Genomic DNA, 15,318 nt, shown 5'->3' with positions numbered 1-15,318 from the left:
TACTCTATGCTCAATCTGCGACAAAATACCGTTGTCTCGGCTGTCATGAAACCAAGAGCCTTGTCTTCATTCAGATTCTCTGCCTCAGGGGTTTGGGCTACGACACAAAGGACAACAGATACGCTGTGACATGCAAGAGCATAAATGCAGCAGCAAGGTCGAGTCTACGGCTCGTCTGCCCAACGCACTGTGTGGCCAGCTTGTTGACTGTAGAAACGACCTTCCCCAGCACGGCTCAAATATATCGCTGGGTTCAGCACTTATCAACCATGCCGGAGACAGTCAATTGCGCCCAACCACAGGAGGTGGGACCGGCGAGATTCGTTGATCGAATCAAAGCGAGGGCACGCAAGAGGACGGCAGCAGTTCGAGGATGCCTCACGTCCGTGGTTGAGAGTGAGTCGGAAGACCCAGCTGCTCGGATTGAAGATTTCCTTACTTACGCTGCCGGTACAGAATTTCGTGGATCGAAACGACGCCAACCAGAGGCGCGCTGCAGCGACGCTTTGAAGCAGATAGAACGTCAACCCGAGGATCGTGAAGTCTTGGTCGATATTCCACATGGGAGGGGATCCGTCAGCAGCTTTTCAACCGTGCTAGGCATGTACCCCCCCGAGTCCTCGTCCACCATATCACTCCCCTCGACTTTCTCGATGGGCTCAATGTTTGTTCCCGAACCAATTGCACAGCAAGCTTCGCCGGCTCATCCAAGCACCTACTTTGCCATTGAGACGCCAGATGACTTTGAACGATTCCGCTCGGATCTGCGAAATCGAACCGAGCTCGAATCTGTGCCAGCATTGCCGACGGCAGGGTCACGACTAAAGACTGAATGCTTTCACGTGGATTCGACACCGATTCCTGTGGGTGAAGAAAGGGACAGACCCAGGTTCAAGGCATATCCTGGTAAGCCAGACGCTGACAACCAGGGTCCCGTCTCCTTTCAAGCGTACTCGGCTGGGACGAAGCTCAAACATGGAAGCGTCCGTTACATCCCACCTACTTTGCAATCTGGGTACGTCAATGGTGTCCCGCCAGCTCTTCGAGCCGCACACACTGGCAATAGCTCGACTCGCCCTCAGAGCACTCCCAAGGGGACGGCTGCTGGTCACACAAGCCAGAACTATTCGTGGCCACTGGTGGACTTCCACAAGGAAATCTTTCTGAACGCCGATCCGTCACAAACAAGTCACTCTACTCGGTACCAGGAGCCACGCATTCCGTCCATGGAATTCACTGGCCGTGGACTGGAGGACGAGATGAAGGCGGTGCTGGACAGCATCCACAAGCGGGAGATCGAGAAGGAAGCCGCACACGTGCAAGACCGAGCCTGGATGTCGCCCGGTTCACCGTTGGACTGGCCGGCTTATGAGAGGGAAGCTTGTATTCCGGCTGCGGCAGCGCAAGCAGGGGTGCATCCGCGAGTCCTCACCATAGGGAGATTGCAGGAGCAGGAGAGCTCGATCGGCTCGGTTCCGGCTCCTCTTCCTCCGTCGAGCGAGGAACGCAGAGTCAAGTTCAGTGAGTACAACTGGCCCCGGTTCAGCGATGATCAGTTCACGGATCCGGCCGAGGAACACTCGCGCGAGTACCGTCGTCGGAGACGGGAAGCGCGAAGGAACACTACCAGACGAGAGCTTTGATGAAGGGCTCGGAACGTATAGTGGGTTCTTTGGCTAGTAGGCTGCTCAGCTTCAGGTTGATTGGGCGGGATTCTTTGGAGGTACATACATACACAGACCTACAAACCTGGAGTTGGACGCATTGTTGGACATTGGTAGGATGGGGGAAGGATTGGTATCCGACTATCGGCGAAGAGACCGGCATGAGACCGGCATACTAGATTCGACTGATCCGGAGACAAGAAGACGCCGTGAAAGATGAACGTCCCAAAGGTCCCGCAAAAAGGGCCCAAGTGGCGGTGAGGGTGGACACACTACCTCATACTGTTTGACATGGATCGCTTTTGGTTTCCCATATTTTTTGCTTTTTCTTCCCCTTCTCTTGTGCGAAAATCGGGATCACATGCAGTTTCGGGGAAAAGTGGTCATCACGTGAGAAGATGGAGCATCCCGGTTTCTCTGCTTCGATCTCGGGATGATTAGGCCGAGGTGGCCGAGGAAGCATGAGGGATGGAGGGATGTGCGCCCTCCTCTTTCCCCAGGTACTCGGTACTGCCAAGGGGAAAGCCTTGTAGCCTAGAAAAGTCCCTTGGGCCGCCCGTGACCTTCCTGCCTCGGGAAGTCCCAGGTACTGGGCGAGCCAGGCTCGCTGGGAACCTCCAGGACTCGTAGGCGGCTATTGAGTACCTAGGTACCTACTATCGGGGGCACTGGGCACCACTGAGCAGCACCCCTCACCCACCGTGAAACAATTGCCCGGGCTCGTCTATCGCCTATCGATCTGATCGCACATCTTTTCCCAATTCCTCCGCTGCAACTTGTGCGAATTGCCCATGTTGATCACTCTCCCTCCTTATCCTGTTTGTCCACCACCCCACACTGCACGACCACGACCAGGTCAATGATCAGCATTTTTCTCCAATCGATAATGCAATCGTTTGTCGTCTATCATGTTCGATACCGAATCCATCATCATCATCCTCGAACCTTTTGAATCCTTTGTCCACTTTTTTATTTACCCTTTGTCTTGCATCATTTTAGCCTGAGAACGGCAACATTCAGGTGACTGGACCACCATGAATGTTTCTCTTCTATCGCCTTCGTTCTCGGCCTGCTCGTACTACTGACTCAGCTTGCACTACTCCATGGACTATTGATGGGCTGTCGTCCCCCCTTCCCAAGTTCCCGAGGTACCGAGTCACACCTTTGATGTAGTACTCGCGAAGTACTTGTACCGCCAACTGCCCCTCTAAAGGGAGTCGGATGGTACCTTGTCGTGGCTCGTTTTGCAGGTCCAGACTCACCACTGAGTGACTCGACCCTGTGCCTCAGAATAGCTATTTGATCCTTCCTGAGCTGACCAAGAGGGCCGCGCCCTGCTCGCTTGCCTCGCTTCGTGGCTTCGTGGCTTCGTGGCTTTTTGTCGCCTCGTCGCTTCTTTTTGCACCTTCCCACGCTCTCGATCCCTTTTCAGTGCTGGCTATCCCACCCACCTCCCCTGCTCACCCCCAAATTTTATTTTTCTCTGCCCTCGCCCTTATCCACCCTTGGAACTCTCGCAAAAAGTGGGGTGCAACGGGCTTTTGACTCTCCAGCAGAGTTTCCCAAGGAAAAAGCCTCCCACCTCCCCCCTCTTCCTCCACTCACTTGTGGTTTCTTCCATCCTACTGAGAGACAGAGAAGAACTTACCTGGGCGAGCTGCGGGATACCGGAATACCTGAATGCCTTGGTCCCTTAATCCCCGAATTGACCGATCCCGCAACCGTTGTCTCCGTATCTGTGGTAATCAAGCCAGCTCCGACAAGAGAGCCTTTTGCTCGTTCCTGGGGTTCACATGTTCCATGTGTGAGACAAAACCCTCCCCAAGGTCCTCTTGACGTGTCACCCTGGACGAAAACTCCATCATCGCCCTCATTACGACGCCCCTACCCTCACCGACTTCAACCTGCGACGTCTCCATAATACCACAATTTTCACTCACACGCACACAACCACACACTCGCAGCTCTCTCGGGTTTAGGATCCTACCAGCTCTCCATCCGCCCGTCCCCGTCTAAACCCGCCACCAACCGTATCTCATTCGAACGGCTGCTCCTCCCGTCATTTCCAGTTGTCGTCTCGTTTTCCTGCCCTACTTCAAGACACCGCACAAACGCGCAAAAGGGCCACAAGTTCTCGCGAGATTACACCGTCCGTTTTGCCTCAGCTTCGTCTCTTTTGAGAGCCGTTTTCGACCCTAGAATCTGGATCCCGGAGTTGCATTCATGTGTCACCAAGTGTTTCCCCTCCTCTTCCGGTGACCTGTCGTGGTGTGCTGGTTCTTTTTCGTTTCCTAAGATAGGAGACAAAGGAAAAACACCAAGAAGAAGACAGGAGTGGTTAGGGGGTCGTTACCATGTACAGAAATTCGGCGCAGTTGAAATGCATCAAAGGCATTCCGCCCAACGCCCTCCCTTCGCCCGACAACACTAGCGACTCGGACTCGGAACTCCTCGATGCCCTCGACCAGAAGAGGAGGCAATTGGACGAGGAGGTTGCCAAGTTCAAGGCTGCGAAGGACCGCGAGTTTCGCGAATTTGAGAAGCAGCTATGGGTCAATAAGAAGAGGTCGCGTGCGGGTGCCAACAGTGCTTCTGAAGGCACGCCCACCAGGGCTTCATCCACCACGTCTGCCTTGAATCTGCTGGCATCGACGCAAAATGGTTCGGTACCTGGCCGGCCAGGCTACAAGGCGAGAAGAGACGCAGGAGCAGGCGACAAGGTCAGAAAGCCGGCACCGCTGAGCGGGCCGACTCTGTCCTTGGAAAAATTGAACATTACTGGCGAAACCACGCCACCTCTGCATACCCTGGGGACGCCACCCACACCTACAATCCTAGCTCGGGCGAGATCACGCTCTCCCACGAGTGCGGCGGCACGGCCGACAACGCCGCCCCCCACACAATTAAAGACTGATCCTCCGCTGACGTCCACTCCTACACCTTCGAAAGACCGATCCGACCCCTTTGCTGGAGTGTTCACGCCCATGTACCTGCCCCTTCTAGAGTCAAGCGATCGTAGTCCGATCGTGCGGAGTCCGCAGCCCATGACTTCTGCGGAAGAGGAAGCAAAACGGCTACAGTTGGACGCGGAGTCTAAGGAGCGGGCGGATCAAGTGTTGAAACAGCAGGCCCGATCGTCCCAATCGTTACCGCCACAACCGGTGTCGCCCACAGTTGTGGCGACCAAGCGTGCCCAGTCGACATCTATACTGCCGAGTGCCAGTCTCCCCAGTGCTTTAAGAAGTACCAGTGGCGGAGGAAGAAGGAGGAAGCATGTCATGTTCCAGCTGGCGGATCTCAAAGTGGTCGATCCGAGTAGCAGTTACGAAGAAGGGCCGAGTCCGGAGTTGGAAGGTGAGACGGATATGAAAGGAGAAGCACAACATGGGGGCCATTCGCTCGAGCAACATGGCAATCAAGTTAGCGATGTGAGGGACAAGGGAAGTCCCGGACTACTCGGTGCAAAAGACAGGCGTAGAGGAAGGGGAAGAGGAGGCCGCTTCATCTCGCCCATTCCTTCCCCACTGGCAAGTCCTAGCCCGAGCCCAACACCATCTCCAGCCCTCAATGGAGGCTCACCCTCGGCGTCACCTCTGCAATCTCCGCGCCTAATCTCTTCGCCGGACGAGTCCGGGTTTTCCGGCGGGCTAGTTGGTGCGGCGGACGGAGGCAGCGGCGTCGGGTTTTTTGAGCTCGACGAAGAGCTCGCCAGTCCGGCACTGAGAGACGGTCGACCGGCCGAGGCGTTTGACCTCGAGGTTGAGGATGAGATCAGCGAGAAGATCGGCCGGGATCCCGCGGGAGCAGGTGAGAAGGGACTAGGCATCATCCCTCAAGTCCAGGTGGGGAGCGTCCCCATCGATATTGTGAAGCCCAGTGGGAGCTGGGTCGGGAGCTTTGGACATTGAGCTGGGTAGGAAAAGAGGACACGCTGGGCCTCGAAAAACAAACCAAAAGTCAGGAAATCAAAGAGGAAAAAGGCACGGAGAATGGTGTATCTCGAAGAAAGAGTTACACCATCTGTTCTGTCTCTCGATACAGGAAGCCATACGGGGGGGATTTGTACCAGCCAAACCCCCATTGATTGAAGGACGGGAGTGTCCCCACGGGACACGTTATCGGATCCGCACGACATTTTTGTGCCTTTCGTACTAACGAGCATCTTGGGCGGCATATTTGATTTTCTGCCTCTTTCCTTGTTACGACACTACTGGGAGGGGGATCTTTGCCTCCCCCTGCCCCCATCGCGCGTCTGCGAGCTACATACGAATATCTGGGTCGGCTATTGTGAGCGATATTGTTTTTGTTGCGTCGTTATTTTCGGGACTGGAATCTGGATTGATCCGCCTTGCTCTGCTCTGCACTGCCCTGCTCTGTGGTCTGTAAGGCAGTCAGTCAATGAGCATCAAGAGAAGACAATGGAAGATATCAACGAGGAATGTTGGGGGAGGTTATCTGTCTATGTGTCTGTCTCCGTTTGCCGTTTGTTTATATCTTTTTGCGCTTTCTATGCCCGTGGGTTTCAGGCTGGGGAGCGGCGGCAAAAAGTCCACCAAAAAGATTCATGCTTTTGCTTGCTGAGTCTTGCGATGTTCGGTATTGTTTATGGAAATGCTCCTGGTATGTTACGAGATGGAAAATGGAATTGGGAACTGGATAGTGGATACTGGTGTACAGAAAGAGACCGTGCATACATACCCTACATACCTTACACAGGTACTTTACATACTGTCCACAGCTGACAGGCACAGACCCAGACGCGAGCCGCGCAAAGCGAACGCGAAAATACTATACTGTATGCCTGACATTGCCATTGCCTTCTTCTCTCCCCTTTTCAGATTCCCGAATGGGTTGGGTAGCTTGATTTACACCATGGTCGAGTTCAGCCTCGACTCGCAAGTTATGTGTTGGGCAATTGTAGGTACCTAGATGATGAGGTTGCGTGGTGGAGACGGCGAATTTGCCGGGCGTCGGAAATGGATTCCGACGTGGGCGAGAGTCTGACTTCATCTGAGGCGCATTCGTCAGATCTTGACATCCATGCACCCTGCATCTTAGTCGAGGGCATCAATCCTGCGTGTATACCTGCATAGCGACTCATTACAGCCTCGCGCCCATCGACACACATGAGTGACTTCGTCGGACACCCTGTCGCTGGACGACCTGGTAGACAATCATCACAATAACCATCGAGACAACGACCCGATTAGGTCTTCCACCCACGCTGCCTATGTCGTCGAGACTGGCATCCGGCTTACCCTCGAGCCTCTTCATGGTCTTCTCTTTCTTCGGCGCTCTTTGGGGTTACTGGGCTATCCTTAAGCATACTTCACTTGTCACAGCAGCCTTTGCAACCTCCCATGTCTCGGCTCAAGCGCCTTTGGCTGGCTCTCCCGAAGCCTTGGACCCCAAGCTCACCAATACCATCGGCAAGGATGTCATCAAGCTCTACTACAACGGTACAGGTCCAGTTCCTGCGTACGACAAGAAGACGCCGTTACCAGAGCCCATCACCCCGTTCGGCGAGTCAGCGGTTGAGCAGTCGATTCTGAACGAGCTGCTCGCCATCCTGGACACGCCCTATTACCCGGATAGTTGCTCAAAATGCATTGCCGCAGGTCAAGTGCTCCACGTTGCAGCCATCAGTCAGTCTGTGACTGTCTTCACAAACGTGCTGACCAGAGCCTGCAATGCTGTGCCAGAGTTCAAGTCAAAACTCCGGGCGGCGTCCTGCGAGTCGCATTTCAGCGGCGGAGCTGGGCACGGTGCCTACCTGGCGCAGCTCTTTTCGAAGATGAGTCTGGCCACGGGCGACATGCACTACTGGTGCTCCATCAACTACGAATTTTGTGAAGTACAGCCTCCTGTTCTGATCGACGAGGACTTCTACTTCGATCCGAAACCAGAATCGGCCAACCTCGCACCAGAACCTTCCGGCCATACTTTCAACGTGCTCCATCTCTCTGACTGGCACTTGGACCCTCGCTATGACATTGGATCCGAAAGCAATTGCTCAGACTACATGTGTTGCCGGCCGTACTCGGTCAACAGGGAACTCTTGACTGATTCCCACAATGCCTCTATCCCCGCCTCGCGGTTTGGGTCATTCTTGTGCGACTCGCCTGCCGACTTGGCACTGTCTGCACTCATCGAGATGCCCAATTTTTTGGACATGGACGAGCTTGCCTTTAGCATATTCACGGGTGACATTGTCTCGCACGACCCGGAGGACATGCTCTCACAGGCCTATGTCTCTTACGAGGAAGAAGTGACTTTCAAGGTCTTCAAGCGCTTTCTCGGGGACAAAATCCCCGTCTACGCTGCTCTCGGGAACCACGACACTCTCCCAGTCGGCTTCAACACGCCACGCAGCATGGACCCTGACCCCACGAACCGGAGCAGCAACATCCTGCAGTGGAACTACGACCTCCTATCTTCCCTGTGGTCCGGGCATTCGTGGCTGAACGACACGGACGCCGAGTTTGCACGCACGCATTTCGGCGCCTACGCGACCACCACCGCCCAAGGTCTGCGCGTCATCTCGATCAACTCCGACTTCTGGTACAAGGAGAACATCTTCAACTACTGGAACGTGACGGACCCGGACCCGAGCGGGATCCTCAAGTGGATGGCGGACGAACTGGCGGCGTGCGAGAAGAGAGGCCAGCGGGCGTGGATCATTGCCCATGTCCTCTCGGGATACGATGGCTCCTCGGGCATGCCGAATCCGACGGCTCTGTTTTACTCCATCGTCCGCCGCTTCTCGCCCGCGACCATTGCCGCAGTTTTCTTTGGGTGAGTTTGGAACCGTGACTCCGAATGATGTTTGTACGGATGCACAAAGAATCACTGCAAGCTAACAGCACTCCTAATCATATAGGCATACCCACCAAGACCAAGTCCAAATCTTCTACGACTACTTGCCTTCCTCCCTCTCCACAATTTCCGACCCTAAGGGCGGCCCCAAGAAGACACTGCGAGACACGACGCAGATAGACATGACCAAGCCGTTACAGATCGGACACATCGGCCCGTCGATCACGCCCCTCACTGGTCTCAACTCGGGTTACCGGGTCTACCAGATCGACGCGGCGACATTCTCCGTCATGGGCGCGCAGACGTACTTTGCAAACATGTCCAACAGCCTCAGCTGGACCAAGCCGGTCTGGGAATTCGAGTACGACACGCGGCAAGTTTACTCGGTCGACCGGGAAGACGAAAGCGAGCGTGATGACGACGGCGATGGCGATGACGACGAGAGCATAACCGCCTCGTCCAACGGACATGGACATGGACATGGCATCTCCTGGCCCGCCACGTCCCCTCTGAACGCCACGTTCTGGCATCTCGTGACCGAGAAGATGCTCAACGACTCCCTCCCCAGTCACGACGACGACGACGAGAAAAAGTCCCCTCTCCTACAACTCTACGAACTCCACGAGTCCAAATCAAGCTCCCACCCAGACCGCCGGATGAGCGGCGGAACGGACAACCCAGAGCAAAAGGTGTGCTTCCTGCGCGCTGGCAGCGGCTACTTGGGCCACTCGTGCAAGGAGAAATTCCCCGGCGGTGGCGGTCGGGGTGATGCGCGATCCCAGCGCGAGAGGGATTTCAACGTGAGATGAGTGTCAGAGACGGGTGTGTGGATTAAAGGTGTGGTGGTTGGGTCGTATCGTTGGTTATATGAGTATATAAACAGGGGCGTTGGGCTTACAAACAAACAGTCTGCAAGCAAGCCTAACAGCAGGATGAAATCGCGGTGTCGAAATATTTTTTGGTAAAGAGTCCAGAAAGAGTCGTTACAAGCTAGAATGAATGACACAAACGGGCCATTTTTTCCATCGGAAAGAAAATAGAAAAAACAAGTAAAAAATATTCATCAATTCCATGAATACAGGTTTGGACGACCATGTTTCCCAATCCAATCTGTCGTCCGTTTTACCAAAAAAAAAACAACGGTTACCAAGCCCCACACAAACTCCCAGGGAACGCCATGCTCGGATTTTGACAACAAGGGCCAAATGGGTGGTTAGCCGGTTACTTCGCTCATTCGGTCACGACAAGTCACTCGTTCAAGATCAGTTGCAGTTGGGGGAGCCTTGCGGATTCACACTTTGCGGGGGCTGGCGGTCGCCGGTCAACGATGTCCAGCTGCGTCGTCGCCGCCGCCGCCGCCGTCCTCTTTCTTGGAGGTCCTCCTGCTTCGATGCACAATCTCCTTGGCCGTCTGCGTGATGCTGATGCCGTTGAAGAGCCAATCGTCGCTGTGCCGCCCGTATCCGCCAGGCGAGCGTCCGCTGTGCCGCGGTTTCTTCTGGATCCAGCTGTCCCGTTTCTGGAGGTCGGGCGACGGCAGTGGGCTCGTGGCCATGGCTGAAGGGGAGAGGATGGCGCTGTCGGAAGTGTGTCTCTGTGTCTGTGTCCGTGGGTGATCATGAGAAGGACTTTGGGCCGGGTGTGCTGGCGAGGTCTGGGTGTGCTGCTTGAGGTTGGTACCGGAGGGCGGAATGTTTAGGTCTATCGGTGGTGGCCGGGGGGACTTGGAGCTTGATCTGGAGAAGGGAAAGGGGAAAGAGAGATGGGCTCTCCCTGGAGGTGACGATGGCGAAGACTCGGTTGATAATGGGGAGAGCGTGGTTGCTGGAGACAAAGTCCTTGAAGTTGTGATCGCACACTGTGATCCGTCGCTTGCACTGCGACCTTTAATATCAGGTCTGGGAGAGGGAGTCGCCGGTGTTGGTGTTGTCGTAGGGTTGGAGCTCATCTCACTTGTGTTGGTCGGTAGGAACGGAGGAGGTGAAGCCATGAACAAAAACCTTTTTTGACGGGTTTAAAAAAGAACGAGGTATATCTTTGACGCAGGGGAAAATTGCATGACTTTTAACTGCTGTTCAGTTGAGGAGGTCTTCGAGACGACTTACAAAACCAATTGGACATCATCCGGTCACTGGGCTTTGCCGACTCGGAGTGTGCCCAGAAAGATCAAAGTGCATGGCTGCACTCCATCTGCATGCTTTTCAGGTAATGAGCTGATCAGACGAGGGACTGTTTGGCAGCCAAGGAATGAACAGGCGAGGTGCTAGGCTGATCAAGACCAGGGGGACGACAAAAGGCCTTTTCGTGCTCTGTGCTCGGTGGAGCCAGTCGTCGTCGTCAAGGACCTTTTCTTTGTCTTCCGGGCTCTTTGTTCTTTACCGAGTACGCAGTAGACCAAGTCCCGGCTCTTGAGTCTTGACCCAATCAACCTGAGCCACATTCTGCAGGCTGGGCTGGCCAACCGAGCATCTGTTTTCCCGTCACATGTGTCTTCGTACTGCTCACCGGTTTGGACCGCCTTGGTTCAAGACTGGCTGGAAAAAGGCCGCCAGATGCATCTCGAGTCCCCCAACTGCAAGCGTGCAGCAGCCGAACACCCCCACGTTGAAACCAATGGCAAAGGTTGCCCCCAGACGGAGTGAAGAGGTGAATGGGTGGAGACACATTTTCAGCCGCACTCTTGGGAAGTGTTGCCTAGGGCCAGGAAGGAGAACAGTCTTTCCGAGGAGGATGAGGGTATCGGAGTAATGTCAACGAGACCAACGGTGGTGAAATCGAAAGAAGGTCCAAGGTAGGATAATGCCAGCTAACAACATATCTTTACTCATGTCAAAGGACTTTCGGACGTGTGATTGAAGGCGACGGCTGGAAACTGGGCGTAATCAGGAAGGGCCAGCCTGGGCAGGGGGACAAGCTTGCAAAGTCCGGGGACCTCGTGCCACCTTTTGGCCATTACTACTGCCCAGGTACCCAGGTAGGCACCCGGCTACTAGGTACCTAATTACTGCCTAGGTAGGCACCCGGCTAGGTAAGGCCCTTGGACACCTCGCTCACTGCACTGCAAGCCTTTCGTCGCTCGGCACTTTGGCTCTTTCCCGTCAAGCTTTCCTACTTCATCTCTTAGACAGGGATCACGGGTAGGACCTCGTGTTCCTCGATGAATTCCTTTCAGGAGAAATCTGTGCACAGGTGTTGGATCTGTTCGAGCGACGATGCATGGATCGCAAGTCATCTTCTCACCAAGCTCCAGCATCACCCTCTCCGCCTCAGAAAGATGGCTATAGTCCGCCGACAATCGACCAGTCGCACGATGTTGCCTTGGTGATAAAGGCGCTTGACCACTCCTACAAATGCCATGGAGTCTGTAGTACAAAGATCTTGCTCTGGGGTTCTCCCGGGTGCGGGTATGCCATCACAAGCAGAGATTGGTGAACACCTCTAATATTTGACCAGCAAGCGTCGCATTGCTACTCAAGCTGCTCTGGAGTTTTCCACCCGCACCGGTTGCAAGGTCCTCTGGATTGATGGCCGATCCTTCGAATCTTTCATCCGCGACTATCGAGCAGCCTATACCAAAGTCACCGGAGAGCATCTTCCCCAAGGTCTCACCTTGACCCATACCCTTCTGAAGATCAGATCCACCTTGGAGGCTCGTCGGGATGAATTACTTACCGTCGTCTTTGACATGGAGTCCTGCCTGGAAGAGGACATGGAGACTGAACTAAACGCACCCGACCTCTATCTTCCGGACCGTGGTCGCATACTTTGTACCTCTTCATATGCCGTCCTGAAAGTGGCCGGCAGTGATGACCATGGACCACCTGAAGAATGTGGTCTGAAGTTTGCCAGTCGAGCAACATGCTTGTATGTCAGCGCACTTAGCGAGGAGCAAGCCTTGCAGTATTTCAGAGCTTCACTGCCGAACACCAACGATGAAGTCAGCTGTCTCCGCGCGTTCTGGCAATTTCGACTAAAGGCATGGCACACCGCGCCACTTCGCCTTGCGCTGTCTTGTGCTTGCATGCGTTTACTGCATTTCTCGCCCAGCCGTTTTCAACAGTTGTGCGCATACAAGGCAAGGGAAGGCTACAGTCCAACATGGCCAGGCTACAGTCCCATCTTTTCGGACATAATGTCTATCCTATGGGATGCTCTCAATGACTATGATGTCGCCGCGGGGGAGTTGCTGGTCGTTTGCTCAGCCATTGATCCAATGGAGATTCCTGTCGCACTTGTTGAGAAGTTTCCAATGTTTCAGAACAACCAAGGACGACTTCTCTCCACGATTGACTTGCTCCGTCTGAGTGGGTTACTTGAGATCCACCAGGGACCTGAGCTTGCTACCATCAACCTGCATCCTCAGGTGCAACGCTGGCTACAACTCAAACGTCAGGAAATCGATGACAAACACGAGTCTACAGACCTCGTCCACACATGGATCTCTGTGCTCAGCGACTATCTAGCCAAGCCAGAACACGACCTTCAAAAGGGTTGTCCCATCTTCGATCCCGAGAAATTCTGGGGGATGTTCGCTCATATCATCTCGCTTTGTAATCTCAAATCAGGGCAGATTCGCCAGTTTTGCAGCCCACAGTACATGACGTTCCTTAAGCATGTCGCCATTTTCCTTGTCGACGACGGCATCTTTCAGGTCCTGGCCGGCCTGGCCATAACACATGCTTTGGACATGTGCACCCTTCTACAAACTCGACAAGGCCATAATACTCTTCTGGACCGTGAGTACGTCCACATTCGTCAAGTGATGGCCAGCGCCCTTATTCAGTTGTCGGAATATGTCCACGCTGATCGTGAACTTCGAGAGGCGAAGCGATTTCTTATGCAGCACCTATTAGGTGGTGCCAGCAGCACCCAGATGTTGCGCGAGATTGAGGATACACAAGCGTATCTCAGCATCATGCAAAGGAATTGGCCCGAGGCTAGCCGGATGCTCGCTCAGCTGCTGTCTGCCCCCGAGCCTGACCATGATATCCGCGACCTCGCGAAGCGACACCATTGGATGTCAAGATATAAGGCGGCTGTAGACGCAGATTTCAGCGCCTTGGAGCATTCGCAGTAAGTATACCCCGAAATGCTGTCGAGTCTCTCGGGGGCAAGAGTATCGATCGGTCTCGTACACCAGTCAGATACTAACTTCAAGTTAGCATGACCATGTCTTACTGGAGAGATCTACCGTATGAAGAACAATGGGGCTTCAAAGATACCAGGCTGCTGAGCTGGGTTGAAAAGCACATGATGAACCTAATGAACATGAGAAAGTACAAGGGTGCCCTTCTCTTCGGTACACGGCTACTAGAGAGAGCGTATGAGCTTTCACCGATTCTTGGGAACTCTGTCTGCTGCTTGACTTACCGCGTGGTGTATTGCCAATGCATGCTAGACATGGCCGACGATGCCGAAAAAACTGTGTGTCGACTGCTCGAACTGCCATCGCACGACAACTATGGAGATGACACTACCCGGGCTTATCTGCTGTACACACTGAACGAACTCGCGATACTGCTGCAACGCAACGGGAGGGCCGTGGAAGCCGAAGGTTTGTACAGGTTCAACATACAGACCTCAAAGCTTTACGACGTCAAGAATCTAAGCGGAACTGAAACGTACGACAGCTGGCGTGATTATGGACAACTGCACATGTGTCTCATCGAGCAGGGAAAAGTGCTGGAAGCAAGGAAGCTCAAGGAAGAATATGAGTTGGGGAATCCGGACAAGGAGTTTAGAGACTCCGCCATGCAGAACAACTTGACCGCTTTGCGTTATTCGAGGGAGTTGTACGTCAGAGCACTCGAAGCAGAGAAATCTGGTACCACTTTGGAGTTCAAAGCCGCTCTTGATTTGGCCGAGACTCGACCAGCATTCAAACGGGCCGTGAAATGGTTTGGAAGCCCGAAGCGTCGCGTCGAAAGGGGCAGAGACTTTGAGAGCGACGTGGATTTGCACCACATCGGTCGGGCACGGAACAGCCGTCTTCTTCAGCTGCTTAAATTCCCTCTCGTCTACTTGGCTTTCATCGATGGGCGCCCCAGGACTTCAGCCGACAATACAGACAATACCGAGTTCCTGTGGGCCAGTCTTCGCCAAAGCGTTCTTGGGCAATACTGGCAATGGTGCGACTGTAGGAGGAAGAGGCAGCGCAGTCAAAGCGTCCATGAATGGGATCGCTACACCGTCAGGCCGACGTGCGACAGTGAGGGCTCGCAGCTTAAGAAGCTGAAGCAGAAGCTAATCACGGGCTGGGTGATAAGAACGCCAGCGACGACCAAGGCTGTCGCGGCAGATTGCAGCGCCGATTGTCCGTGCGTCGAAGCCAACAAAAGAGGTCTTCTCGAGACATGTGCACTGGAATCGAAACTTTGGTTGTGGGAAGAGCCGACACTGAAAAAGCGCCCGTCAAAAATTCCAGCCAGGTTCCGGAACACTAAACCAAACCGATCACCAATCCCCGAAAACGAATATTTTACACTCGTCCGTCCTAATACTTGGTTCTGGATCCAGTCTGAGTTCGCGAATGGAGAGATTGAGGGGGAGAATTATATCATTCCACGAGCGGTTGAAATTCCTGGAATCGCCATCACACCGCCCGAAGGTCAAACGGATCTCCTCCCGCTGGCCACGGATCCGCAAGAGAGTCTGACAAAATACTACAAAAGGGACTATGCAGCAGATTTTGCTTCTGTGTTGGAGAAGCAGGAGGCTAAGTGGTATAGTCCGACGCGGTTAGATGATATCTTGGAAGACGACGAGGACGAGGAGGATGAACCGTGAAGTGGAATTTGGGGTAACTGAGGCTGACATTTGATTCCCTAATACAGTGGTC

At 54.1% G+C, this 15,318-nt stretch overlaps 5 protein-coding genes across 5 annotated transcripts; 4 read left to right on the top strand and 1 right to left on the bottom strand.

The window, feature by feature from the left end:
* Positions 1-269: 269 nt before the first annotated feature.
* Positions 270-1,643, top strand: Z520_10870 (uncharacterized protein; the record flags this gene model as incomplete). The annotated part of the gene is made up of 1 exon (XM_016781362.1): positions 270-1,643. The coding sequence occupies one exon, from the start codon at positions 270-272 to the stop codon at positions 1,641-1,643; it is 1,374 nt and encodes a 457-aa protein (XP_016627574.1).
* Positions 1,644-4,018: 2,375 nt separating this feature from the next.
* Positions 4,019-5,572, top strand: Z520_10869 (uncharacterized protein; the record flags this gene model as incomplete). The annotated part of the gene is made up of 1 exon (XM_016781361.1): positions 4,019-5,572. One exon carries the CDS (start codon positions 4,019-4,021, stop codon positions 5,570-5,572), a length of 1,554 nt encoding a protein of 517 aa, XP_016627573.1.
* A 1,322-nt stretch (positions 5,573-6,894) lies between these two features.
* On the top strand, positions 6,895-9,289 carry Z520_10868 (uncharacterized protein; the record flags this gene model as incomplete). Its single annotated transcript, XM_016781360.1, has 2 exons — positions 6,895-8,459; positions 8,545-9,289. The coding sequence occupies 2 exons, from the start codon at positions 6,895-6,897 to the stop codon at positions 9,287-9,289; spliced, it is 2,310 nt and encodes a 769-aa protein (XP_016627572.1).
* A 512-nt stretch (positions 9,290-9,801) lies between these two features.
* Z520_10867 (uncharacterized protein) lies at positions 9,802-10,470 on the bottom strand (the record flags this gene model as incomplete). Its single annotated transcript, XM_016781359.1, has 1 exon — positions 9,802-10,470. One exon carries the CDS (start codon positions 10,468-10,470, stop codon positions 9,802-9,804), a length of 669 nt encoding a protein of 222 aa, XP_016627571.1.
* Positions 10,471-11,696: 1,226 nt separating this feature from the next.
* On the top strand, positions 11,697-15,266 carry Z520_10866 (uncharacterized protein; the record flags this gene model as incomplete). The annotated part of the gene is made up of 3 exons (XM_016781358.1): positions 11,697-11,884; positions 11,934-13,553; positions 13,643-15,266. 3 exons carry the CDS (start codon positions 11,697-11,699, stop codon positions 15,264-15,266), a joined length of 3,432 nt encoding a protein of 1,143 aa, XP_016627570.1.
* Positions 15,267-15,318: the final 52 nt, after the last annotated feature.

Source organism: Fonsecaea multimorphosa, assembly GCF_000836435.1.
Source record: "Fonsecaea multimorphosa CBS 102226 unplaced genomic scaffold supercont1.33, whole genome shotgun sequence".
NCBI classification, from domain to species: Eukaryota; Fungi; Ascomycota; class Eurotiomycetes; order Chaetothyriales; family Herpotrichiellaceae; genus Fonsecaea; species Fonsecaea multimorphosa.
Note: the sequence above shows the minus strand (reverse complement) of the source record. Positions and strands in the feature narration are given on the sequence as shown.